This window comes from Cavia porcellus, unplaced genomic scaffold (genome assembly GCF_034190915.1).
Source record: "Cavia porcellus strain 051 isolate PalLab524CR breed Dunkin Hartley unplaced genomic scaffold, mCavPor4.1 scaffold_5, whole genome shotgun sequence".
Taxonomy (NCBI): Eukaryota; Metazoa; Chordata; class Mammalia; order Rodentia; family Caviidae; genus Cavia; species Cavia porcellus.
In genome coordinates this window covers 98,997,291-99,023,438 of record NW_026947488.1, presented here as the reverse complement: position 1 = coordinate 99,023,438, position 26,148 = coordinate 98,997,291, and the positions used below count along the sequence as shown (strand labels likewise).

The 26,148-nt window shown below is 43.2% G+C and overlaps 1 protein-coding gene across 3 annotated transcripts in view; it reads right to left on the bottom strand.

Annotated features, from left to right (window-relative positions):
- Positions 1-2,550: 2,550 nt before the first annotated feature.
- Positions 2,551-26,148, bottom strand: part of Cdkl2 (cyclin dependent kinase like 2) — a 40,777-nt gene continuing 17,179 nt past the window's right edge. For 2 of the 3 annotated variants that reach the window (XM_005003440.4, XM_063249404.1), the window contains exons 6-14: positions 25,549-25,688; positions 22,736-22,824; positions 20,337-20,472; positions 18,685-18,956; positions 18,159-18,252; positions 14,213-14,339; positions 13,903-14,009; positions 5,524-5,600; positions 2,551-4,480 (exon numbers count right to left, since the gene is read on the bottom strand). In XM_005003440.4, coding sequence (XP_005003497.1) covers positions 5,535-5,600; positions 13,903-14,009; positions 14,213-14,339; positions 18,159-18,252; positions 18,685-18,956; positions 20,337-20,472; positions 22,736-22,824; positions 25,549-25,688 — 1,031 coding nt within the window. In that variant the 3' untranslated portion in view covers positions 2,551-4,480; positions 5,524-5,534. The remainder of the gene's footprint in view (positions 4,481-5,523; positions 5,601-13,902; positions 14,010-14,212; positions 14,340-18,158; positions 18,253-18,684; positions 18,957-20,336; positions 20,473-22,735; positions 22,825-25,548; positions 25,689-26,148) is intronic. The other variant, XM_003469374.5, reaches the window with a different exon arrangement.

The window sequence follows — 26,148 nt, the reverse complement described above, 5'->3', positions numbered from 1 at the left end:
TTTGTACAGCCCTTTTTCAGTTGTCTTTGGTGATATTTTTTAAAAATCATTATATTGAGTGAGGCAAAGCAGCACATGTCTGTAAGCCCAGAACTCAGGAGGCTGAGGCAGGAGGACTGTGTTGAGTTTGAGACCATCTCAAAAAAAAAAAAAAAAAATGTCCATTTGACCTAAAATCTGCTTTACCCTTTTTGAAGTCCTTTAATATCTTTTATTCATAGAAAGCATTCAAATAATAAATACATAAAAATACATCAAGACAAGGAAACAAGACAAAGCAAGTTCAGCAGCCGCCATCAGACTGACCAAAATGAGAATTAATAGCTCACATAAGGTCACCTTCCACCGGGGAGCCCATAAACCAGCACAGCCCCAACTGGAAACAGCACTGCGGCGGCTTCAGCAGGTGGCTCCCGGGAATGGTCCTCCGCACCAGGACTCTGTGGAAGCCCAGCCAGCTGTGATCTGCCCACACCCACTCACACGTCCCCACTTCCTGTCACTCCTGTAGTCCAGGCAAAGCCCAGGGCTCCAACCTGCCGGTGTAGCCACCTCCTGTCTGGCCTATGAGAGCGAAGCCTTGTGCAAGGGTTAAGGAAACTTCAAGCTCCTCCTGCTCAAGCCAGCAGGATGCTCCCAAGTCTATGCGCTCAGTTCTTATTAAACGTGTTTCCCAAATGAACTCCAGATCTAAATAATCATAACCATATATGAATGTCAGCACTGATTTCCCACGTACTAAACGACAAGGGGAACATTCTTCAGACTTTTTTCTAACAAGGCCTGGCTATAGGCCCAGCCAGCCTGAAACTTGTTATGTGGTCTAGGCTGGCCTCAAACTCATGGTCCTCCTGCCTCAGCCTCAGCCTCTCAAGTGCTGGCATTATAGGTGTGCACAATGTGGGAGAGCACTGAAGCTGAAAATACGTACAGGGCTGTGGCGTGGCCTGGGCATGATTGGACTGAGAAAGAAGAGACCCCTCAGGGGGCAGGATAGGCCACAGCTAAGGCCACCTGGCGACTTTCTGGATAGCTTTCCTTAATTAGCATCATCTGTTGCTCTGTGAGGGGTCCTTGAGCCCCTCCCAAGGTCCTGCTCAGGTTTCCTCCGTTGTCCACTCAACTCCTTGCTTGTTCTGATTGAATACGGGCTGCCCAGGGTCAGTGGGCCAGCCGGCTAGCAGTTATGAGCTCTGCAGAGGATCTCACTGCTCCTACAGCCATAGAAACCACGCGTGTGTCTCAGTCCTTTGAGCCTTCGCCATGCACCCATTTGGGGGTCTAGGTACAGACGCCAGCACAACACTATGAATGGCTCTTCAAATGTTTTTAGCCTATTGTCTTGTCTCTAAAATGTAAACAACATTCCTACTTTCATAGTTTTTTGGGGGGTTTTGGTACCAGGGATTAAACTCACAACCTTGTGCTTGCTAGGGAGGTAGTTGTGCCACTGAATTAAATCCCCAGATATAGTTAATACTATTACACAAAAATCACTGTACTCGACAATGTGGTATAGAGGTAAATAAGGTGTGGTACCCTGTTCTTAATTAGAGACACTGATACTTTAGTGAAGCAGTGACACTATAGTGTCCACCCTAACACAGGGACAGATAACATGCCAATTCATATGTTGTTTTTATTTCCTGATCCTTTCTTATGCTGACTCAGGTTAGCAGACAAAACATTTTCCAAAATTTTATAGGAACTTTTCTCACTTTCTAAGGAAATGACCCTGGGTGCTGAGGTAAAGAAAAGAATTAAGGCTATACAGTAGGGGGAATGATTTTAACTGAAACAGAACATGCTATTTTCTTTCTCTTTTTGTGGTAGCGGGGATCGAACTCATGACCCTGAGCTTGCCAGGCAGGCACTTATGCCACTGAGCTAAATCCCTGGCCCCTGGAACACGCTATTTTCATGGGTGGGTTTTGTTATAAAGAAAATCTCTCCACATGTTATATACTCAGCATCACACAGCATGACAGTCACAGGTCACAGGGTGACGTGCAGACCCGGGGGGAGGCCCTTTCAGGAAGGCCCCCTGGGAAACGTGTGGGTGTTAATCAAATTTTCAAAGCATTTCATGTTTGAGGACAGGAAGAGGTTTAAAATGCCCCTTTAAAAAGAAATGTAGGACAGTAACTTTTTATGCGGGTGGAAGACAGTTCAGGGCTCCTTTCTAACATACTTAGCACAGAACAGTTGAGCACCCTTCAGTCCAAATCAGTCCAGCACCTGGCGGCTTCCCGGGTCCCGCAGGGGTCAGACGCCTTCGTCTTCGTCCTGCCTCGTCTGTAGGCCAGGCTTCTCCCGTAGCCCAGCTGAAGCTGGCCAATGAGGGAGTCCTGTGCTCCCCCCAACTTCAGTGGGAGCCAGGCTCGCCCAACCGGAAGAGCTTCTCCAGAGGACGGCTGCTGAGTCTGCCAGCTCAGCATGTGCCAGGTGGCCTTAGGGGCCGCCCTTTGCTATCACACTTCTGTCACCACCGCACAGGGAAATGCACTTATCTCTTCCTGGAGGGCCCCAGTTTCAAAAGAAAAGAGCAAATACTTCAAAGGTTTTTATTAATACCGTACAGTGGTACATATGCTACTTATAATCTCTTAATAAACCTAAATTAAACTCACCTATAGAGCTAAGATATTTATTAGTTTCCAAACATTCAGACACACAGCAAGCCCACTAGAACAGATGCAGGTTCCATGTTAGTAGGTGAGTAAATCCCACCCCTCTAAAGAGCCTAAATAAGCATCAACACCCGTTTTAGAACAGCGATTACTTTGGCCGTGTTTACAGCTCCAGTGTACACAGTCTTTCCCTACTCACTCAGCCTAGGGTCCAACCAGGTACGATCTCAAGGACCCACATGGACTTACAGGACGATTCGCAGTCCCTTAATCCTAAAGAGCACAAGGTATCTTGCTAAAAGCCCGGCAGGAATTAGAAGGCCACTGACCCCAGCCTCTCACACACCGTGCTACTATCACCCCGATTCTCACAGAAAACACCACTGAAGTAAGGCAGAAGTGCTGCCTGGTTTTACCCAGGGCTGTTTCCACAGCATACAGCATGCCGGCCACGCTTTCCAAAGTGAAAATAAAATGGTATTTTAATGTGGCACTTACTAAGGCCAACACACTAACCTCCCCACTGTGATACACCAGCCACACCTTGACAGAGGTTAAAAACACAGCTTTGAAACCCAAACCAATCGAATCAAATCACCTTCTATGACTTGTACATCACAACCCTTTATTTTGCCTCCTCTGGAATGTCCTGTTCTTTTGAGGGCCAAGTATCTAATGCTAGAATTTCAGTATCAAGCCCTTCAGGATAATAGAAGCTCTAGTTAAATTCATGGGATAACGTCTAATGGGTGACTTTTGGAAAGAACACCACACTATATTATTTGGCTAAATAAAAAAACCCGGCAAAGTCTGGTCCCTGTCAAAATTATTCCTAACGTGATGAATGCATACCACGAAGCCAGAAACCAGGAACCCAAGGCCCGACTGCTCCAACCCAGCCCTGCGGAGCTGCAGATGGTATAAGGAATGTGGGCGGATGACTCTGCACTTTGGGGAGATGCTTTAGGGCAGACCTTCATGTCTGCGGCAATGAGGAGACTGGAACTTTTCTGAGATTTATTGTTATACTCAAACTACCACGGACAGAGTGGAGTCCAGGACAGCAGAGGTCCCTCTGGAAGCTTCCTACACCGGTGCTTCCACAGCAGCTGTGGGGTGGCTGCCTGCTTCCAGGAGCCTGCCTCCCAGCACATTTGGTATGCTATGGCCTTCCCTACCGAGCAGCCCGAACCAGCTCCCGGGCACACCTCTAACTTCTCCAACCCCTGCTCTAGAGGGAGGGAACCCTGGTCCAGACGCTCCTCAGAGGACAGTGAAGTCATGGTTCTGCTACAGGCTGCCACTGGTGGGGTGCTAGAAGATCCGCTGAGGGCCACAACCACAGACCCGCACCTCCCATAAACAGCAGTTACACAGCACCTCAGGGCCCAGAAACAAGTTATGAGTTCTAAGTGTGTTTTTAGGGTTAGGGTAAGGTAAACATTTTCTCTTACAGACTCTAGCTTTTTCATTTTTAACAGCAAGCATTTGTACCAAGAGCACACACAGTTCAATGCATCAATAATATGATCTTTTCTATTTTTCTTTTTTACTCATTTTTAATCTCAGCTAACTTTAAATACACAATCTATTAACAGCAAACACACATTCATGTAACAAGACCCATATCACTATTCTCCATTAGACACATCTTGAAACAGTAGCAACAGACTGAGAAGGGCAGGCGGCACCGTTCAGTCTTCCTGTGCAGCCACTGCGGCCTTGTCTTCCTTCCTCTGGGAGCCTTTCTCAGAAGAAGCAGACAGTTAGGAGGAGACAAAGCCATGCCTCTCTCCTCCGAGCACATCAGGCACTCGGATCGCAAAAGGGTGTCATCTTGGGTGTAGCGCCTGGAAGCACACAAAGAGATGGGGCTAAATGCTGTGTTGTTGTTTCTGCACAAACCTTCCTGGAAACTGATTTCTCTCTCACTTACTTTCTCACGCTGTCTCCGTGCAGACACTGATAGTACTGGTAGCCTAAGCAAACGAGGTTCTACGCACTAAAATAAGACAGTAAAGGCCATCTTTAGGGTCACTATCAGTCCAGGGAGCAGCACAACCTGCTGCCTCCCTTCTAGCACACAAACAGTGATGCAGGTACAGCAGAACTGAGCCTTGCGGCCATGAGATAGTTCAGATAACACAGGATCAAGCCCACTCTCTTGTGGCCGAAGGGCCTGTGCAAAGGGGACCAAAACCTAACTGCTTCACAGAAAACTCCCTTGATGCCCTGGAATTAATTTCACAGCAGCCTGTGGAGGTTAACAGACTAACTTCAATAATGGTGTTATGGGAACATCAGATTTCATTACCCTCTTCTTTTACAGAGCTAACAAGACATTAAACACTGAAGGACCTGCTTAAGGTCACACAAAAAAGTACTGCCCCAAAAGCTGTGGTTTTGTTTGTTTGATGAAAGTGAATTTCGCTTTACTGAAAAACTCACCTGGAAGCTCAGCCACAAGACTGAGACTGAGAGGCTAAACCTGAGAGTACGGCTTGCTCTGTGCCCCACGACGCATTCTTAGGTGCTTATGTTACCTGTGTGTGACATCTTTCCAGCACTTTTGCTTTTAAGAACTAAGAAGCTATATTCACAACCTCTGTTGGGAAAGAGACCACTGAGCAACCCCCCCACCCAGGCTGACAAGCTGCTCCTGGGGGAGGTGGCCCCACAGCGAGCACCTGTCATCCCAAAGCGTTAGGAGGCTGGTCCAAGAGGGAAAGGGGTTCCGTAAGCAGACAAACACTACTTTTGGTCCTCTGAGCGACACACGATGCTTCTCTGTCAGCAGTTCATGCCATCAACCAGCACAGAGCATTCTCACTGATACATTTGTTCAGCAAGACATCAACCAGCTCGTGTGTCCCGGAGGCGGCTTCAGACCTACCGTGCGTGGGCTCAGTGCTGGTGCTCCACCCAGGGCGCGTTGGCCTCGGTGTCTTCGGACAGGGGTGAGCCCAGCACCTGACGAGGAAGAACCAAGCAGCAGATGCTCAGTCATTACCAGGCCCCACTCCAGAATCTCACCCTGCTGTTCACCTATTAGATGCTTACAGTTAACTACTGAGAGCTCATGTTTCTTCACAGAAACAGTGAAGGAAAAGGACATTATTCTTTGACCTCTTAGTTCAGAGGTGTGTTAAGAGATCTTTCACCACCCATCTCTGCTACTTCCTGTAAAACCCAAGCCTAAAGCTTCAAAGTAGCCATCATTACTATGCGACATGAAGTAAAGGAAAACATACCAGAAATAAATAAAAAGACACGAATTCTGAACTATAAAAATGAACCAATGGATATCCTAGGACTATAGAAACACAGTATCGTAAATAAAAAATATAACTAGATGACAATAACAGGATAGAGAAGTGAAAGGTCAGCAAATATGAATCTAGGTCTATAGGAATTGGATAATTAAGAATAAAAAGAAAAAAGATTTTTAAAAAATGGAGTCCCAGGAACCTGTGACAAAATATCAAAAGGTCTAACACACATGTCAGGAAGAAAAGGAGGGATTATAGCTGAAAAAATATTTGAAGAAAATAGTGACCAAAATTCCCCAGAATTGTAAAAGATGTTTTTTAGATTAAAGAAAGTGGTCAAAACCCCCAAACATGGGGCTGGGGATTTAGCTCAGCGGCATAAGCGCCTGCCTTGTAAGCAGGCAGTCATGAGTTCGATCCCCGGTACCGATAAAAATGAAAAAGATTTAAAAAAATAAATAAATAAAACACCAAACAGAGTAAATTCAAGGTTATGCCTTGTGTATTCAAGCTCCTGAAAAAATAAGTCTTGAAAGTAACTAACGAAAATTGAAACACTGTCTGCAGGGGAACAACAACTCAAATATCTGAGAATTTCTCAGAAAAAATGATAAAGATCAAAAGCCAGGAGAAAAACACAACAAACACCATTTAACTCCATATCCAGTGAAAATATATTTGGAGAAGTAAGGCAAAATAAAGTAATTCTCTTTTTTGTTTGCTGCTGTTTTTATTTTGTTGTTGCTGCTGGTTTTTGAAATGGAATCTCACTATGTAATTCAGGCTGGCCTTGAATTCCACGTGATCCTTCTGCCTCAGCCTCCCACATGCTGGGATTACAGGCGTACACCATCATGCCCAGCCACAATTCCAGTTTTTCTCAAATGAAGAAAAACTATGAGAGTCTGTCAGTATCAGATTTGTAAAGGAAGGCTACAGGAAGTGTCAGGCATGTGAAGGAAGGCCACGGGAAGGCGTCAGGCTTGTGAAGGGAAACCACAGGAAGTGTCAGGCATGTGAAGGAACGCTATAGGAAGATTAAAGCAAAAGTAGAGCACAGCAGGCTGAGGTCTTGAATGTGTGTGAACGGATTAAGTACAACAGCACTGGAATTAAATTGAGACTGGAGTGAAGGGAATATGATTGGAAAGTCTCTACATTTTATATAAGTGGTGTGATGTAGACTAGAAAGGACTGGTCATACTGTAATGTCTAGAACAATCTCTTTAAGAAATAATACAAAGATACTGCCACAAAACAAAGAAAAAAACTGACTAAAATAATCGAAAACAAATAAGACCAGAAAGGAAAAGCAAGTGAACACACAGAAAACAAATAATAAAAAGCCAGCATCAGGCTGCCACACTGGCAACCAGGTTAAAATGGCCTATGCAGTCTGCAGTCGGCTGGACCATGAAAGAGGCGTCCTCGGATGGCTGGCCTCACAGGTTGACACTGACTCTGGCACAGGTCCGCAGGCCTTGCACAGGGGTCTGCATTACCACTGAGCTGTCCTCAGGAGACGGTGTGTGAGCTTTTCACAAGAGCAGAGTGAGCCCGGGAATGCAGTGGCCTCCAAGCGAGAGCCGCGCCCAACTGGCGGCCATGGAGGACACTGGACCTCGGGCAGGGAGCTCCATTCTGCCTCCACCCTGGATGAAACTGGACGGGATATTCAAAGCTCTTGGGAGCCCGGCCCTGCTGACGTCTGGACTCTTATCTGCAAGACACATGCAGTGCAGCAGCTGTGCCCTGGCTTCTGACCAACAAACAAGCTTGGCTCCTGGTCTGTAGTAACTGGAGAGCAGCCACAGATGACCACCGATATATCCTAATTAAAGGGCACAGTGGGTGCAAAGGAAAGGGCCTACTTCAGGCTGCCTGTAAAAAAGCACTTCAAATACACAATACACAATAAAACAAACAGAAAGTAAATCAGAGTAAAAACACATGCACCATACACATAGGTCTCAGAAGGCTGAGATGGCTCTTCAGTCTCGGGTGACATAACATCAGGGCACAGGGCACAAAGAGACACTTCTAAGTGTGCCTGTGCCGAACAGGAGAGATTTTAAAATGCACCAAGAAAAATCGAACAGATGTACGTGAGAAATGGGACTCTTTCACAACTACAGCAGATCTTCACAGCAGCCTCTCAGACACGGATAGACCTGAACCGACACCGCCATTTGGGGCCCCGGGAGCTAAACACGAGCCGTCACTGTGATTGAACTCCATGTTTCCATGCATGGATCACTGCAAGTTAGGAAGCTTTATAAAAACAGAGCTAAGACATACTGATGTCAGGAAGATGGCAAAGCACTGAGCAACAGAAAATCAGCTTCTCTGAGATTTAGAATCCAGATGCTGGAAATCAGCAATGAAGGGAAGGTGGGGAGTGGATCTCTGGAACCCAGCAAGTGAGAAGTGAAGCCCACAAGAAGTCTCCAGTGATAGCACGGATATGGCCGGAAGTGTACATTTTTTGTTTTTAATATCTTTTTCTTGATTTTTGATGTTGCTAAATTGTTTTGTTTTTGTTTCTGTTTCTTTCTTGCTCTCCTGTCGTCCTCACCAGTTTCCCAAAGTCTGTACAATATTCCTTTGTCCTCCAACCTGGCTTCTAATCTCTTCTCTTCCTCTATAGTTTCCCTTAGGCCTCTGAAGATTTTTAAATAATGCTATAGCCAGTGCCAAAGAACCAGAGACTCGGCCACATAGATAGGAACTTCTTACTCCCAATAAATTGAAGACAGGATCTTGTAACAGACTCAAAACCCAAAAGCCAGCTACACCTGGCAGATATCTCTGAGAAGTAGTCATTTTATAATGTCCTTGTTACCAGCAATAAAACTGCCAACCATAAGCAATTTACAAACATCAGCGCGAAGTTTTTTTTCAAAAAATAGAAAAGGAGAAGACAAAAAAGCAAGATGCAACTTCAGATTTCCAGTTCAGGAAAGGCAAATCCAGGGAGCAATGTTCTGAAATATACTGATATTGCAGGCAGAGATAACAAAGACTACAACTCCATGAACCCCAACAAAACGAACCCACTAGGCAAGGTAAGCAATTAAACAGAGGAGAAAGAAAGCCCACAACAGGAAACTAATAGGATGAAAATAAAACAATATACATCAGTTATAACCATCAATGTAAATGGTCTCATTTTATCAATATAAAGAAATAACTGGCAAGACGGATCAAGAACCAAGATCCAGCAATATGCTGCATACAAGAAACACACACTTAACTCAAGAACAAATTCATAGACTGAAAGTCAAAGGATGGAAAACAATTCTCCATGTGATAGGAACCCAAAGAAAAGCAGGGGTAGATATTCTGTTTGTACAAAATCTACAATTCTGTAGAGTTTGAGCCAACACTGGCAAAGAGAGACAAAGAAAATCACTACAGTGGATCCTCAAAATACACAGGGATTATGTTCATAGAGCTCCTGTGAATTATGAAAAACCACAAATTTCAAAAATGGTCAGACAAATACCTCTAAATGTCTATTTTTACAGCTTAAACTCTAAATATATGTCTCCTGCAGTTATGCAATTCGATATAGTAAACTACTACACTAATAAAGCTTTAGAAATTGTAGGTGTTTTGGCAGCATCTTAAGGATTGTAGGGCTTTAAAAAGAACAAAACCAAGAACACCTGAGTTAGGCATGGGGTGCAGCAACCTGTTACCACTCAGGGATTCTAGTGCAGCTGCTAGCAGTGCATTACAGCGGGGCGGCCAACGTGCAACAAGAAGAACTAAGTAATGCACTCGGGTTGGCTACCTACAAACCTCCTGCCAAAAAATTCTACTGTGGAGGATATTTGCGATTTCTGCAAAATTGCAGATATTTCTGTGAACAACTATTAGGTTCTAAGGAAAAATTAATGAATGATGCCATGAACTCTGAACTCCAACTCTGCAGGGAAATACTGTATATGCTTATAAGAGAACAATCCAAGAGGAAGAGATAACAATCCTAAGTATATATGCACCAAATACCAGTGCACCCATCTATATAAAACAAATATTAATGGACCTGAAAAATCAAGTAAGCACTGATATAATTGTAATGGGGACCTCAACATCTAATTGTTACAAATAAACAGATCAACTAGACAAAAAAAATCAACAAAGAAATACCAGACTGAACCAAACTTTTGAACAAATGGACTTACAGTGTCTAGAGAATGTTCCATCCCACATCAGAATATACATTTTTCTCAACTGTACATGGGATGTTCTCCCAAACAGTCCACACACTAGCTCATATAACATGCTTAAGTAAATGCAAAGGAAGTGAAATTATCCTATACTTATCACACTATAGTGCAATGAAATTAGAAATTATGACAGATAAGACCACAAAAACACATGGAAATTAAATAACACCCTCTTGACCAACTAATAGGTCAAAGATGAAATTAAAAATCAAATTAAGAGTTTCTACAATTAAACAGTAATGCCAATACAATATACCAGAACTTACGGTACACAATGAAAGCAGTCCTAACAAGGGAAATTTATAGTGGTGAATTTTCACATCAGAAAACTTGAGCTAGATCAAATAAACAACCTAATGCTGAACCTCAAGTTTCTAGAAAAATAAAAGTAAGTCAAGCCCAAAGCCTGTATGAAGAAGAAAATATAAAGAGCAGAGAAAAAATTAACACAATTGAGATGTGTTGGAGACCATGGCTAATTCTGCATATTTCCCTATGGGACAAAAAGAAGGATTGGGATTATTGGTACCACCCACCTGAGACTTCCCACTGACTCTTCTAAGCATAAGATCATTCACACCCTCTTGAGTCATCTCAGGATTATGTGCCAGGACAAGATATTTCTAAACATAAGATCATCTACGCCCTCTTGAGTCTGAGTCTTCTAGTGAATTGCAATCCTTTACTAGCCCCACCTATTCAGAGCATACCCCTGATAGGGACTGCTTTGGGAGTGGGAGGCCAATCCAATCCAGAGAAACTGACTTCCCAGCCATTGATGGAATACTACACTTGCCTCTGTTTTTTATTTTTTGTGCCACATTCTTAAGACATACAACTGGGACTGTTGGCTGGATTCCCAATATTGACAATTGGGACTGTTGGCCGAACTCTCAACAACTAAGAAGCAATACAAAGAATCAATGAATCAAAGAGTTGGTTCTTTGAAAGATTAAGTAAAACTGACCAACCCTTAACCAACCTCATCAAAAAAGGAAAAAAAAGACTCAAACACATGCATTAGGAATAAAAAGAGTGAAATCATCACAGACCCTGCAAAAATTCGTAAGACCATCAGTACCTACTTTTATTTTTTTTTTTTTTGTCTTTTTCATTTTTATCGGTACCGGGGATCGAACTCACGACCGCCTGCTTGCAAGGCAGGTGCTTACGCCGCTGAGCTAAACCCCTAGCCCCTTACTTTTATTTTTTTTTTTCTTTTTTTTTTTTTTAATTTTTTTTTTAAATTTTATTTAAGGAGAAAAGAAAAAAAAAGCAGGGAAAGGGTACAAGTTATACAGATTTACAGAAAAAAAATGAACAGTAGGAAATCACTAGTTAATGGATTACATATTGTCATCTTAGAAATAATTGTTCAAGTCACAAAATTAAAGCTTGTAAAGTGGACATTCCATCAATGATACTGCAAACAGTTCTGTTCATTGATCCAATTAAACTCTGTGATATCATTTTCTATCTTATACACTTAAATATACATGCAGTTATATAGTTTGGAGCACTTTCTTTTCCTCTCTTTTGTACAATGACTATTACACATTTTGGGTTTCATTGCTCCCACGTCAGTACCTACTTTTAGAACCTGTATTTTAGTAACACGGAAAACACACAGGTTCCTAGATACATATGACTACCAAAGCTGAATCAAGAAGATATAAAATTTTTAAATAAGCCAGTATCAGTAAATGAAATTGAAGATATAATTAAAAACTTACCAACAAAAAAATCACAGGTACTGATGCACTCACTGCTGAACTCTACAAGAAATTTAGAGATCTATGCCATAATTCCTCAAACTCTTTAATGAAATTGAAGGGAACTCCAAATTTATTACCTGAAGCAACCATTTAATACCAAAACCAGAGAAGGATCCAACTGAAAAAGAGAACAGGCCAATTTCCCTAATGAACACAAATGCAAAAATTCTCAGTAAGGTACTGGGAAACAGAACAGAACATCATGAAGAAGATTACACACCATGACCAGGCAGGATTCATCTGAGGGTTGCAGGGATGACTCAACAGAGGCAAGTCAAGAACTGTGCATGTGCTGCCAAAGCAAGCATGCAAGTCGGTAAGTACAATGCACAGAGTCAAAGACAAGACCACAGGTCTTTTCCACAGACACAGACACAGCACAACACAAAATCCAACACTCACTAATGATAAAAAAAAAAACCTACAGAAAAATGGAATAGATGGTCTTTATCTCAACCTAATGAAAACCACCACTGACAAACCAACTTCCAACATCGTATCAAATGTCAAAACCTGAAAGCTTTCACTCTAAAATCAGGAATAATATGTTCACTAACACAACTCTTAGTTGATATATTCTGGAAATATTAGCCAGAACAATTAGACATGAAAAAGAAACAAAAGCAACAAGAGGAAAAAGTGAAGTTACCACTATCTGCAGATGATATGATACTCTAAGAGTATCCACCTAAAGACTTCTAGATTTAATAACCAAATTCAGTAGCATACCTGGATAAAGTCAATACTCAAACATTAATGACATTCCTATACACAAATAACCAACACACGAGAAAAGCATTAGGGAAACAACACCTTTCACAATAGCATCCCCCCAAAATGAATACTTAGGAATTAATCTAAAGAAGGACGTAAAAGTTACTCTGGAAAAGGAGATTGAAGAGGATATCATAAAATGGAAAGATCTCCCTTGCTCTTGGGTAGGAAGAACCAATATAGTGGAAATTGCCATACATCCAAAAATTGTTATACAGATTTAATGCACTCCCAATCAAAATACCTTTGGCATACCTCACAGAATTAGAGAAAACAATTGTAAAGACCATTTTAAACCAGAAGAGAGCTAGAATATCAAAAGTAATTCTAGGCAACTTAGGCAGGGCAGGGGCATCTCAATCTCTGATTTGAAATTATACTTCAAAGTTATTGTGATAAAAATAGCATGGTGGTGGCAAAAGAAATAGGCCAGAAATCAATGGAACAGGTTAGAAAATACAGAAACAACTCCACACATACTTGGCCACCTTATCTTTGACAAAAGGGCAAAACACCTTTACTGGAGGATACACATCTATGTTTGTAGCAGCAGTTTGCGATGGCTAAATTTTGGAAACAGCCCAAATGCCCATCAACCTGCGAATGGATAAAGAAGATGTGGTTTTTTATACAATGGAGTTTATTTTAATACTCTGCCATAAAGAAAGATAAACATGAGACATTTCTAACTAAATGGATGGACCTTGAGACCTTACTCAAATAAGACAAATCAGATACACATGTGTAAACACTGCATTGCTTCTCTGGTGTGATTACCTGAAAAGGTAATGCAGATGTATAACAGATATTGGGAAATAGGAAAAACATACTAAAATGGGAAGGGGAACAACAGAGAGGAGAGGGGAAAAGGAAGGAAGGAAGGAAAAAGAAAAACATAAAAGAAAAAAAAGGAAACAAAGCTTTTGTAAATAAGGTGGGGAAGAGCTGTTAAAGGGAGTGGAGACGATTGGGGAAAAAGAATCAAGATATATCATACACAGTTACAAGGTCCCTATGATGAATGCAGTCATGTATATCTAAAATATATCAATAAAATTAATTAAAAAGGAAGATACTGGGTGCAAGGAACTGTAAGACAAAATTTACAAGCAAAATTTTATAGACTCAACACAAAAACTTGCCAAATTCTTAGCAAGTTGTCCCTAGAACATGTTGGAGGGAGTACCAGCCTGTATACCTACAAAGAGCATTTCTGTACCTGGTGCAGTGCCATGCTGGAGGCATGAAGGTCAATAGCAGCCAGAGAAGGGATTCGAGATTCAGAAAGAATTTTGTTCTCTTTCCTTATTAGTCTAGAATTTCGAGCTACAAAAAAGATAACCATAAACACAGTGAAAACATTAGACATTCTGCTAGCTTCTCATATTCTCCAAGTGTCCCTCAGTCTGAATTACCCAGAGCTGTATATTTACCTACTTAAATATGAAAAGTCACTGTAAATTTTGATTGTTAACATTCTGCTGGTTTTCTGTACTTTATATAATGTAAACAGAGCACCGTACACGTACCCATGCCTTCCAAGGCGCGCAGATCGGGCAGGTGGCTGTAGCTCAGCTCAGGCAGTCGCACCTCTGTCCTGGAGTACTCCCTTCGCTTCCTGCTTGCCTGAAGCAAGTTCTTCTCACTGGAGACCTGCTATGGCCACAAGGGGCAGCACAGATGAATAGTTCAAGGTACACTGCAGTTTCCTTATAACTACTACATACATTTCCTAAAAGGTGTGGATCTGAAGGGCTGGAATAATTAGACACTGAAGGACCCTAACAACACAGCAACGGTTTTATGCCTCTTCCTCACTGAACTTAATGACAAGTGGCTCTCCCTCTGCCAGTCCTTGGACTCCCGGGGACAGGGCAGGCTGCCTCCTGTACCCTTGCCGTCCCCAGAGACAATCACTGCCTCTGTTTGAGTGGATCCCCATACGCGTCCTATCACTTCTCCAAGCATGCTTCTCACTTTAGCAGGAAGATCTTGTTGCTTATTTCCTACATTTGTTCTCAGAGTTAGCATACGAGACCCACTCCCCAAGATTATACAACTTCTACTATTTCCCTAATCTTTCTTATTATCACTTCATAGTTGACAAAGTAAAAAAAAGGAATAGTTGCACTTGAATTCTGCAACTTTACAAATTTGATACTTTTTCATTTAAGAACTGCAGAAACCAAACTAGCAACATGTTTGGACTACTACCAGACCAGGAACAGCTAGACCCAAGCCTCTCACATAAGTCAGTGCCATTTATGGGCCAGGGGTAGAGAGAACAAGGCCACACCGGCAAGCAAGTCCTGGGAACCAGCACCATGTACGGGCTGCTGCCAGACTGGGAAAACCCAGACCCCAACCCCTTTTGGCATCACAGGCTGGCCAACAATAAATACTAATCCCCTTCCGCCAACTGCATAAGTGACCAGCTGATCCAGAGAAACACAGGCAATGACAGCTATGGAGGTGAAATGCAGTTGGATGACTGTGGTGTTTGGTGTTTCACTAACACTGCAGGTCTAGGGCCAGAGGTCTGATCATGGGTTCACAGGATAGGGGTACACAGTGTGGCATCTAGAGGGGATCTCTTCTGAGGGCTACAGCCATTGTTGATTCTCTATGGTCTTGTTTTGAAGTCCCATATCATTTCCATTATTTTGTTGGGTTGGGTTTTATTATTTTTGGTTTATGTTAAATCTGATGGCAGGAGAAGATATTTCAATAGCAAGATATATTATGGTAGCAATTTTGGATTTACTGTTGGCTTGTTTTGAAGTCCTTTATTGCATTCAATGTTTTGTTCTATTCTATTCTGCTTGATTTTTACTATATCCGAAGTTATCTGCAGCTACTTTGAAGACATCAAAAGGCATTGTGGTAATACTGTTGATTTTGTAATGATTTGAAATCCTGTATCTCTTACACAGGTTTGTTTTTTTTTTTTTTTTTTGATCCTTTTTAAAACAAATTGTTTTTGTTTTTGTTTTTTGCGGTGCTTGCCAGGCAAGTGCTTATGCTGCTGAGCTAAATCCCTGGCCCTTTAAAACAAATTTTAAAAAAAGAACTGCAGAAACTCTATATTCAACATTTTCCAAATAGGTGATGCATAGATTATGATTTTCTAAAAAACATATATATGTATGATGAAACGCTATATATGTATGCCTAGGCATGCCTAAATAATGAAATGAACACAGAGCAAACACGCATACAGTAGGAACGCCAACTCTGGGGCTCTGGCATCCAGACTGTAACACTGCTGGCCTCACAGGTGCCGAGGAGTATGGCTCACCTTCCTCTACTTTCCTCCTTTTGGAAGCATCTGTTTGTTCAAGCTGGAGCTTACTTTGTAGCTCAGGCTGGCCTCAAACTTGCAATGATCCCCCTGCCTCAGCCTCCCGAATGCTGGAATGACAGGTGTGTGCTACCACAAAGGCCTTCTGCTTATTCTTATAACAGAACAACTGCTGAGGCTCTGAACTCAAATCAACTATAAAATAAGTGAGTTCAAAAAACTACCTACACATGCAAAAAATTTTAAAAATGAGTTTAAATTACCAAACAACTTCAACACTGACAAATGAAATGCATCATAACTTCCTAACTACGCATTAATTCCCAGGTGGGGGAGGCACGCTTGTCTCCAGCAGTGTCTTAGCTCCTCCTGCCCCGAGCTTCATTACCGAAAGCCCAACCCTCTGCCCGCACACAGTCTCTATATTCTGCCAGTCTCTACATCAAGCATAAACACAACTGGTGGTAAAATCATGAGCCAACAGCCAGCACTAATCATGCCACACCGAAACACAGGCTGATAGCAATTTGGGTAATGGTATCACCAGCTATCCTGAAGGCCTGAGGTCAAAATCCTCTTCCACGTGGTCCAGGATTATCCAACATGAATACTAACAAGGTCATCGGGGTGTCAAAAGGAAAGGAAAGCACTAACAGCACAGACACTCCACGGAATAACTGGAAGAAAAGCAAATGCAGCGTCCATGTCCTGAGAGACACGAGAAGACATTTTCCAGCTTGGAGGACCATGAGGGAGAAGAAAAGCTCCTGTTTAAGTCTTCCTTAGGGAAGAGCCGCACCTCCCTGCTCTGTGAACAAACCAGGTTTGTTCAGGGTGGCGCTGAGTCCAGGACTCAGGTGCTGAGCATGCTCTGCCACTGAGCCCCACTCGGACCCTGCAGTTCCTTCAAGGTGCCAAGCACTGCTGCAAGTGACAGAGAAGCAGGCAGCAAATGAGAGAGAAGCTACCACTGACCTGGAAGTTCACACTGCCCCTCATGGCGACAGGCAGTGTGGGGCAACCAGCACACAGAGGATGCCAAGCTCCTGTGGTAGATAAGAATTAAGCACAGAGGCAACAGAGAGCAGTGAGAGACAAACTAAAGAAGATGGCACAGCAGGTTTCATGTGAGCCGAAGGAGACAGAGAGTACCTGTGGGGTCACCTGGGAAGAATGTTCTAGAGCGGAGGCAAGGGGAAACGTAGAAGCCAAAGGCAGGAAGAATATTACAAGAGTAACAAGCAAACAAGTGTGGCGGGAACAGACTGATGGAAACAGACTGTAGACAGGTAGGGCAGAGGAGGGGCTCTGCCTGTGCAGATTCCCACTGGCCCTGCAGGGACACTAGGGACACTGCTCCTGCAGACAGGCACTGAACGAGAGGACAGCAATGCCCTGATGCCACTGTGGAATCAGCCTTCCAGAGGCTGTGCTGAGTGCACCAGGCTCCCTCCCCAGCTGCCCTGGTGCCCTGCAGTGCTGCTAGCACTGAGTCCCAGCATGTTTCTAGTCCGTGCATCCTTAACTAGGCCCTGAGCTCCAGGGAACGAGACCGACTTCATCTAATTTTAGTGTCTTCCACACAATACGCAGATGATCAGATATGAAGGCAATTTTCTCACTTACTCTAAACAGAGACTCAATCAGCACTATGGGAAATAAGAAAGTTTGCTATGTTGCTGACTACAATGAAATACAGGGCACTGATGCCAGCTGCAGTGGTACATGCCTGTCATCTCTGTACTCTGGGAGGCTGAGGCAGGAGGGCTATGAGTCTGAGCCCAGCCCGGGCAATTTAGCAAGACCCTGCTTAAAATAAAAAATAAAGAAAGACTGGGATGTAGTGCAGTGCAAAGGTTCTGGGTTCAATCCTCTCTCTCTCTCTCTCTCTCTCTCTCTCTCTCTCTCTCTCTCTGTCACACACACACACACACACACACACACACACACACACACACACACACGTAGCATTATAGTAATATGTTCCAGACTTACAAAACCTAAACTTCCAGAATTTCAAATTATGACTCTGACAGGCTGGAATAACCATAAGATGAACCTCATGGTTCATCTTATGCATCCAGGTGAAACTTAGTTCTTCCTATCAGAGTTAATGGTCATCCCCGTCCAGGACTGACACATGCACACTCTGCTCCTGAGAACACCTCACTTACCTGTGCGGGCACACTGATATTATAAATTCCTGACGGACAGTGTTTATTTGGCTTAACAAATGGAATGCAATACTTCTTAGTTTTCTCATCCACTCTGTAAAAACCGAACACGGTTAGAAGCTGTGATAATCATTTAAGCAAACCCAAATGACATTCACCACCAAGCAGCAGGCAGCACCATCAGGACTCAGAGCCCGTTCTCAAGTGCACGATGCACGCCACTGGGGCTTTCTCTCCCACTGCATACACACAGCCACAGAGTGCCCCCTCCTGGTCATAACCCCCTCTCAGTTACTGGAGTAACTGGCTTAAATATCACAACCCATGTTCTTAGCACTCATAGGATTTTTTTTAAAAATCAAATCCTAGTAACTTCCATCATGCAAGTCATAAAGTTTTGGAACTGCTATCTGACAAGTAAGAAGAGCTTCAGAGCAGAGTGCAGACCTGTGCTGGAGTGAATCAGCAGACTTACGACTGGCAAATACACCCTCCCATACTGTGTCCTTGCTTTCTAGATGGGTACCTGTAACTCTGGGCTCCGGGGTGACCACCAGGGGCCGCTGCAGATGGAGTGTGCGCCAGCGGAGGAATGGCAGTGCCTGGGACCTTGGTGGCCTGGCTGCCACGGTCCCCAAGGCAGTCTGAGGGCGCTGCCTGCATGTGGCTGGTCCCACTGTTCCGAAGACAGCTGGCATTGGCAGTTCTCGTACCCTTTTCAGCTTTCTCTCCATCAACTTTGGACCCTTTTGTTTTACACACTTTGGGATCTTTAGTCTTGGCATCAGCATTGGCATCCTGACCATTAATAAAAGTATTAAGAAGGTTAATGATCTAAAAAATGAAAAACAGGGCTGGGGATTTAGCTCAGCGGCATAAGCGCCTACCTTGCAAGCACATGGTCATGAGTTCGATCCCCGGTACCAATAAAAAAAAAAGAAAAATGACCTCTTCCTAGAAAGTACTTTTACCTAGAGCAGAATTTGCCCCTTTCCCTGGCATCTTTACTCTCTATGACATTAAAATTAAATCCAGATTCTTATTCATATAGTCATTGTGAAAATACAAAAAGAACATGAACACAGTTCACACTAATTCTGACCTTTATATTTGTGTGTCAGTGTGTGTGTGTATAAAGCTCAGTGGGAAAAACATGAACGAGCAAGCGAGATTGTCACTTTTGTGTTCATCCACTTTGAGCCAAGGACAGAGACTTGAGAACACTTTGCTTTTGGTTTGCTTTGGGTTAGTGGGTTGCCATATCAAGAACTGGTCCTGGTCAAGTCTTTTTTTTTCTATCGGTACCTGGGATCAAACTCATGACCACGTGCTTACAAGGCAGGAGCTTATGCTGCTGAGCTAAATCCCCAGCCCAAACTTGTCAATTCTTAAATGCTTTGCTCTACACAAAATTCTAAGAACAATTTTTTTCATGTCACTTAAGGAAGAGAAATAGGACCAGGGTGCGGGTGAATGTGTGCCCCTGTGTGTGTACAGGGACATACATGCTCACAGGCTCAGTCTGGTGCGCAGGGCACTGAGGTTCTCTGAGGAAGCTGAGTCTGCACCCGACCTTGCGGACAGCCTGCCCTGGCTGGCTGCATCCCATGCATCCCGCAGGCTGAGAACTAAGCATGCTTGGGTCACCACAGGCCCTCCACCCCAACCCTGGGGCCTGATATAACACCCCCGTGACCATGGGGGTGGGAGTTGTATCGCTAGCTTCGACCAAATGCGACCTCCCTGAGAGCTTCGGTCAAGATCACTGCTAAACTACAACCCACGACCTGTGTCCCCCCAACTGAGTAAATGCACTCTATCTGTGACGTTCTCTAGCTGTAAACATTCATGTCACCTCTGTCACAGCAGAAAATGTCACTGAGGGGAACCTGGGTTCCCAGGCCACAGCTGCTCCTGTCGACTTGGCATGAACTATTTTCTGGCTCCCTTTAAAGTGGAGTTGTTAGTTTACACCAGCAAGTTAAACAAGCATTTCTGCACAAGTCAGGTGCGTGGAGGCACTTGGAACATGGCACAGCTTGTAACAGGGTCACAGCAACAGGATGGACACACTCACAGCAAGGCTAAATGGAAACAGCTTGCTAAAGGCTCAAAAATCTTTAAACCTCAAAAACCTTCACTCCCCCCAAATTTAAAATTTTAAATGTGGACATTTACCTGTACCACAAGTGTTTTCCTTTCTTCACCTAAACATTCATCTTTTTCCTTTTCCTTCTTTCTGTTTTGGGATTTTTTAGGCAAAGAAATATTCCTGGCCTCTTTCTGTATTTTTAACTGTAGTTCCTGGGAAAATCTATATAAAAATAACCAAAAAAAAAAAAAAAGAAACCAGTAAAATTAAATTGTAAGAGACAAATATTTAAAAACCCCAATTTTCGAGCCAGGTGTGGTGGCAAACACCTATAATCTCAGTACTCAGAAGGCTGAGGTAGGAGGATTGTTGTGATTTGAGACCAGCCTGGGCTACATAATGAGATCCTATCTCAAAAAGACCAAAAAAAAGCCCAAAAAACAAAAAACTGATTTTCCAGAGCATCTTTAAAAAACTGAGGGCTGAGCCACATATGGTAATGCACATCTGTAATTCCAGTACCCTGGAGGCTGAGGCAGGAGGATCACAGTGAGTTCCAGGCCAGCCTGGGCTACATACTTAGTTCAAGGGCAGCCTGAACTTCACAGAGAAACATTGCCTCAAAAATCTAAAAACAAAACCAACAAAATAACTGAGTGCTGAACTACCGCAGTGGTGGTGAATCGCTTTCAATGAACAAACCCGTGGGTTTGCCACTACGGAACTGGGGTATCTATAATAGATACAGCCCAGATGACAGCCAGGAAAGGAACGGGGGCTCTTGTAACCTTTGGGGACTCCTGGGGCCGTTCTGGGAGGGGCACAAAGATGATGCTGGTCTGTCCTTAATGTGAAAATGCCAGCCCTGAAAATGGTGCAAAGACAAGGCCACAAACTAAGGTTGTTGGCCCCACGACAGCCCTGCAAGCTCACTCCTCAATCCCAAGAGCTCAAAGGAAAAGGCCAGTGCGTCCAGAAGCCTTGGAGCGCTGTTGCCTTGGAGAGGAGGCAACAGCGTGACCTTGGGAACCCAGACCCTGGACCTGCTCCTCCTCAGTGCTCTGGCAAGCACGGCTGCGCTGAGCGCCTGGGACCTCTGCGCCCGAGGCCAGTGGCTGCCATGACCAGTGCTGGTCTGACTCGGACACAAACCCAACTCGACCTCCCTTCCACAAGGTGTGAGTCACACTAGCAAGAAAGACCAGCAGAACACTCTAGTTATTCAGTCTCGGTGGATGTGGCAGACATTTTTCTTCAAAAAAGGAAAACTGAATTTGTCACTTTAAGAAACACGAAACTATTTGTCAATGATCAAATTCAAACTTTACAGAAAATTAGAATTCTTTGAAGCCTGTGATCTTAGAAACTTCTCAACAGTTAAAATCCTCTGATGAGATGGAATGTGAAATTTAAATATTACATAATGAAACATCTCCACAATTTAGCCAAATCAGAATTTTCCAAATGACTAACAGATGATGTTAATAAAGTACTGATGAGTAAAAGAACCATTCAGATAACAAGACACAAATGGGTTTTAATGCAGCAGCTGAAAGAAAGTACACTGATGTGGGTTCAGATTCCAGAAGGAAGTATTTACAGAGCACCAGGCCAAGTTCTGACGGGGCTTCAGAACTAGACTCAGAATGAAAGAACATCCATCATCACTTAAAAAGGCTATTACAATTCTCCTCCTCTGCCCCAAACACACATTTGTGAGGGAATTTCTCTACATATTTCAACCAAAACAACCTATCATAGGTAATGGAAAGTAAAAGCAAACACAAAAATCCAACTATCCACTCAGGAGGCCGAGGCAGGAGGATCACTACAAGTTCAGGCCAGCCTGGGCTACACAGTGGGTTCAAGAGCAGCCTAGAGGGGCTGGGGATTTAGCTCAGCGACATAAGCACCTGCCTTGCAAGCAGGCAGTCGTGAGTTCGATCCCTGGTACCAATAAAAACGAAAAAGACAAAAAAAAAAAAAAAAAAAAAGAGCAGCCTAGACTACATGGCAAGACTGTGTGTCCAAAAAGAAAAAAGAAAACCTCACTGTCTCTATTACTGGTTGTTAAATGAGATTTGTAGCCGTAAGGCAACCCTGGGCTCCTGACCTCACTATTTTCTGCTCTGCACCAGAGCAGCACTACAGCCAGGGGCCACAGCACCCTAGCAGTACCAGTGGCAGCATGGGAGACGTGCTTGCTCATGTGTGACTGTAGGAGGTGCCATGGCATCTCTGCAGATGCACAGCACCAATGGGACAGCATCACAAGCAGCAGGGCCAAGGACTCAAGGACCTGACAAGACGCCACCCCAGGAGATAAGGTGGGCAACGGGAGTGACATAGGAAGCACCCAGGCTCCGCCCCGCTGCTTAGTGGGTGGGAGCACCAAGGAGGGGACAGCTGGCATCAACACAGTCACCATGCAGGAAGCCTCACTGCACTTCCGCCCCAGCCTGGCCTGCAAGCGCTGGCGCCATACCTCTCGGCAAACTTGTCCGCCTGGAAGAAAGTGTGGCTCAGGAGCTCAGCACACAGTGGCCTTCTGTCAGGGTCAGTGTGCAAGCATTTCTGAAAAATCAAAACACAATTCTTAGCCAAGAGAAACTGCCCACACTTAAGTTCCCAGATACTACACAGGAAAACACAAAGCTCCCCATAACAACCAATGGGTTTTAAACATCTATAATCAAGAGTAAGTACAACATCTATAATTGAGAGAAAGTACAACTCTAGGAAGCGACCACCAGGTGCTAATATCACATAAAGAAAACCCAGGTCCCTATGCCTCTAAGGTAGAATAAACAAACTCGAGGGAAGTGATCTGACTCTGACTATGCTCTCCTCTCCAGCAGGCTTGACTACACTGTAGGACACACAGCCTTGCTGCTTCAGTACTTTGCAAGATTCAAACAGAAACAAAAGAGTAAAAGAGGCTTATATTATAGCAGCACAGCTCTTAACACCTTGGCAGCAGCCCTGTGTGTCCATAACAGATGAAAAGATAAAGAAGGTGTGACATTTATACACAATGGAACATTACTCTGCCACAAAGAAGGATAGGCTGGATCCATCTGTAGGGAAATGAATGCATGTTGAGACCACAGTGTAAGGAGAAATAAATCAGGTATGGCTTATATATCACATAACTTCTCTTTTATGGGAAAAGTTAAATAATTTTCTCTTACATGAGAATTAAATAATTTTCTCTTATGAGAAAAGTTAAATAATTTTTAAAACAAAATAAAAAAGATCGCAGGAAACAGGAAGAGAGATCTTTGCAATGAAGGAAGAGATCTAGAATAGAGGAACTGGGAGGAAGGAAAGGAAAAGGGGAATAAAAATAATCTTTACAAGTTAAACACATCCTACTCCCTAAAGTGAATGTGAACATTATGTCTGACAAACATGTACAAACAAATACATAATAATACAACACAGAAACCTGGACAGGCCAATCACCCCCAAGCCAGGTCTTAAAAAACAGAAAAGCTCACAGATAAGTCTCAGAGATAATCAACCAATTGCAATCTATATGTTAATCTTAATTCAAATTATAAAAAGCAAAATCTTGGACGATGATTGTGTGTTTCACGGTAAGAAGAAGTTAGTGTGACTTTTTAACACTCAAAGCTGTTGTACAATGGAGAGGAAACACCACCTCTATACTTGCTACTGGGCTTTATAGAAGATCTCGATAGCAACCCTCAATATCTGTATTTTACAGCTATGTCTAGATGTTCCCCAAAGCTTCATGCAGGCATTGGGGGCCTTTCCACATTAAAGTGTGTGGTGCAGGGATTAAAAGTGTGTGATTACTAACTTAGCCCACTGACTGGTCTGCGTAGTCCTGGGTGTGGATGGTGGGAAGGTCCTACCTGGGTTTGAGCGCTACCTGCCCTATGGGTGGGAAGCCTGGATGGAATAGAAGGGGGAGAAAGAGGGCTGCCATTGTCACCAGCTGCTTGCTGTCTTCTGCCTGCTCTGCCTATTTCTCCTATGTGATGCCCCTCGGCTAAGCCACCCTGCTGTGGAGTGGCTTGAACTAAAACTCCCACAAACCATGAGCCAAATAAACCTCTCCTCCTTATTTTTGGATGTGGAATATTTTGTCTCAGCAATGAGAAAAGTAGCTGTAGAAAGAAAAGAAACTCAGCTGGTAGTTTTAAATGAGCAAGAAAAGCTCCACAAATAATTATGAAATAACACAATGTCTGGAATTTGCTTCAAAATATGCCAAAAATCCCAGTACTAGAAGGCTGAGGCAGGAGGACTGCTCTAAGTTCCAGGTCAGCCTAAGCTACACAGTGAGTTCAAAACCAGCCTGAACTACATAATGACACCCTGTCTCAAAAAATCAAAGGAACCAACCAAACAACAAAGGAAGGTACGCCAAAAAGCCAACATTGAAGGAGGCTTGAATAGATTGATACAGGGTGGTGACTGTCAAAGCCAGATGACAACGAGATGACCATGCTTCTAGTCTTTTAACTCTGTAATTGGTATTTTTTATAATAAAATGTTTAAAAATATGATTCGACTTACGGAACAAAAGTAGATGAGAAATTTAACCTTCATGCCCTTCAAGTCTCCTTACAGACAGATCATAAATCTGATCTCAGTGAAAACTTTCACTTGTGAGATTATGTAGAAAAGTGGAAATACACTATTCTAAACACGATACAATTAGTTACAAGTGTACTAAACTTTTTTAAAGGGTTAAAGCAAAAATGACAAGTCTTGGGTAGAAGTCACGTGATCCTGTGTGTCTGCTACTCTGCAGAGTCCCAGCTAAAGATACCTTCCGAGCTGAGCACCAGCTTGCGGCGCTGAGAACCTCAACAGCTTCCTCACACATGGTGAAAGTAAAGGCCATTTGGAAACAGACTTCAGGAGCCCAGGGTCTATACAAGGGTCCCTTGGATACTGCAATACAGGTCATGATCCTGTGTTTGGCATTTTACTACTTTTCTAACTTTCTAACTTTTCTTCTCCTTTCCATATAAACATTTAGTTTTACATTTTTAGATTTTTTAGAGGAGAATGTCTTCACACTTAAAACATGCTAGATAACCATGAATGTTTCTTAATGAGTTTTACAACATACGATTTTAAAGCTTTCATTACTGAAGTTCCCACACACACCAAATTATTTAAACTCTTCCTTACTGTATGAGAATCAAGGTGATCAGAGGAAACTGCAGACCTAAAGGATCCTCTAGAACTACAGAGAGAAACAAGTCTCTACAATCCATAAATTCCTTATCACAAAATGAAAAGAAAAAGAATGATTACCTTCGCTAAATCCATCACAACTTCAGAGAGCTTAGGATAGCGTCTTTCAAGAGGTTCTGTTTCTTGAATTTCAGGCAGTCGTACTCCGGTAAATGCAGGATTTTTATAAAACAGCTCTTGATGTCTTGGAATTAAATTACCTAGAAGCAAAAGCAGCACACACCTCCACGTCTAAGAGAAGAGCCAGGTCTGGGAGAGGTAGACGCAGGGAATGGAGGTTGGGACCTGCGTCAAAGTCACTGGGCGGGACGTGGCCGTCTGCCTGGTGGTTTCACCATAAGTCAACTCAAGGACTTGAACACTGCAATCTCACTCAGACGAGTAGAGTTGATGGTGAATACAGGAAATGGACAAGGGGAGCATATCTTACAGCATTACAGACCTATGCACTCACACTCCATCTCTGAAGATAAACTACGATGAGCTGACCAAAATAATGACAATCAGCCAGAGGGACATGGTCTCTCTAAGCCACAGGCTTCTGCCTCTAAGAATTTTCTGTCGAATGATCTTGTGTCTTTGCCTAGGGTCAGATTTGAGCATCAGATCTTTTTTCTCCACTTTAATATGTACTGTGTAATGAAATGCATATGAAAATAC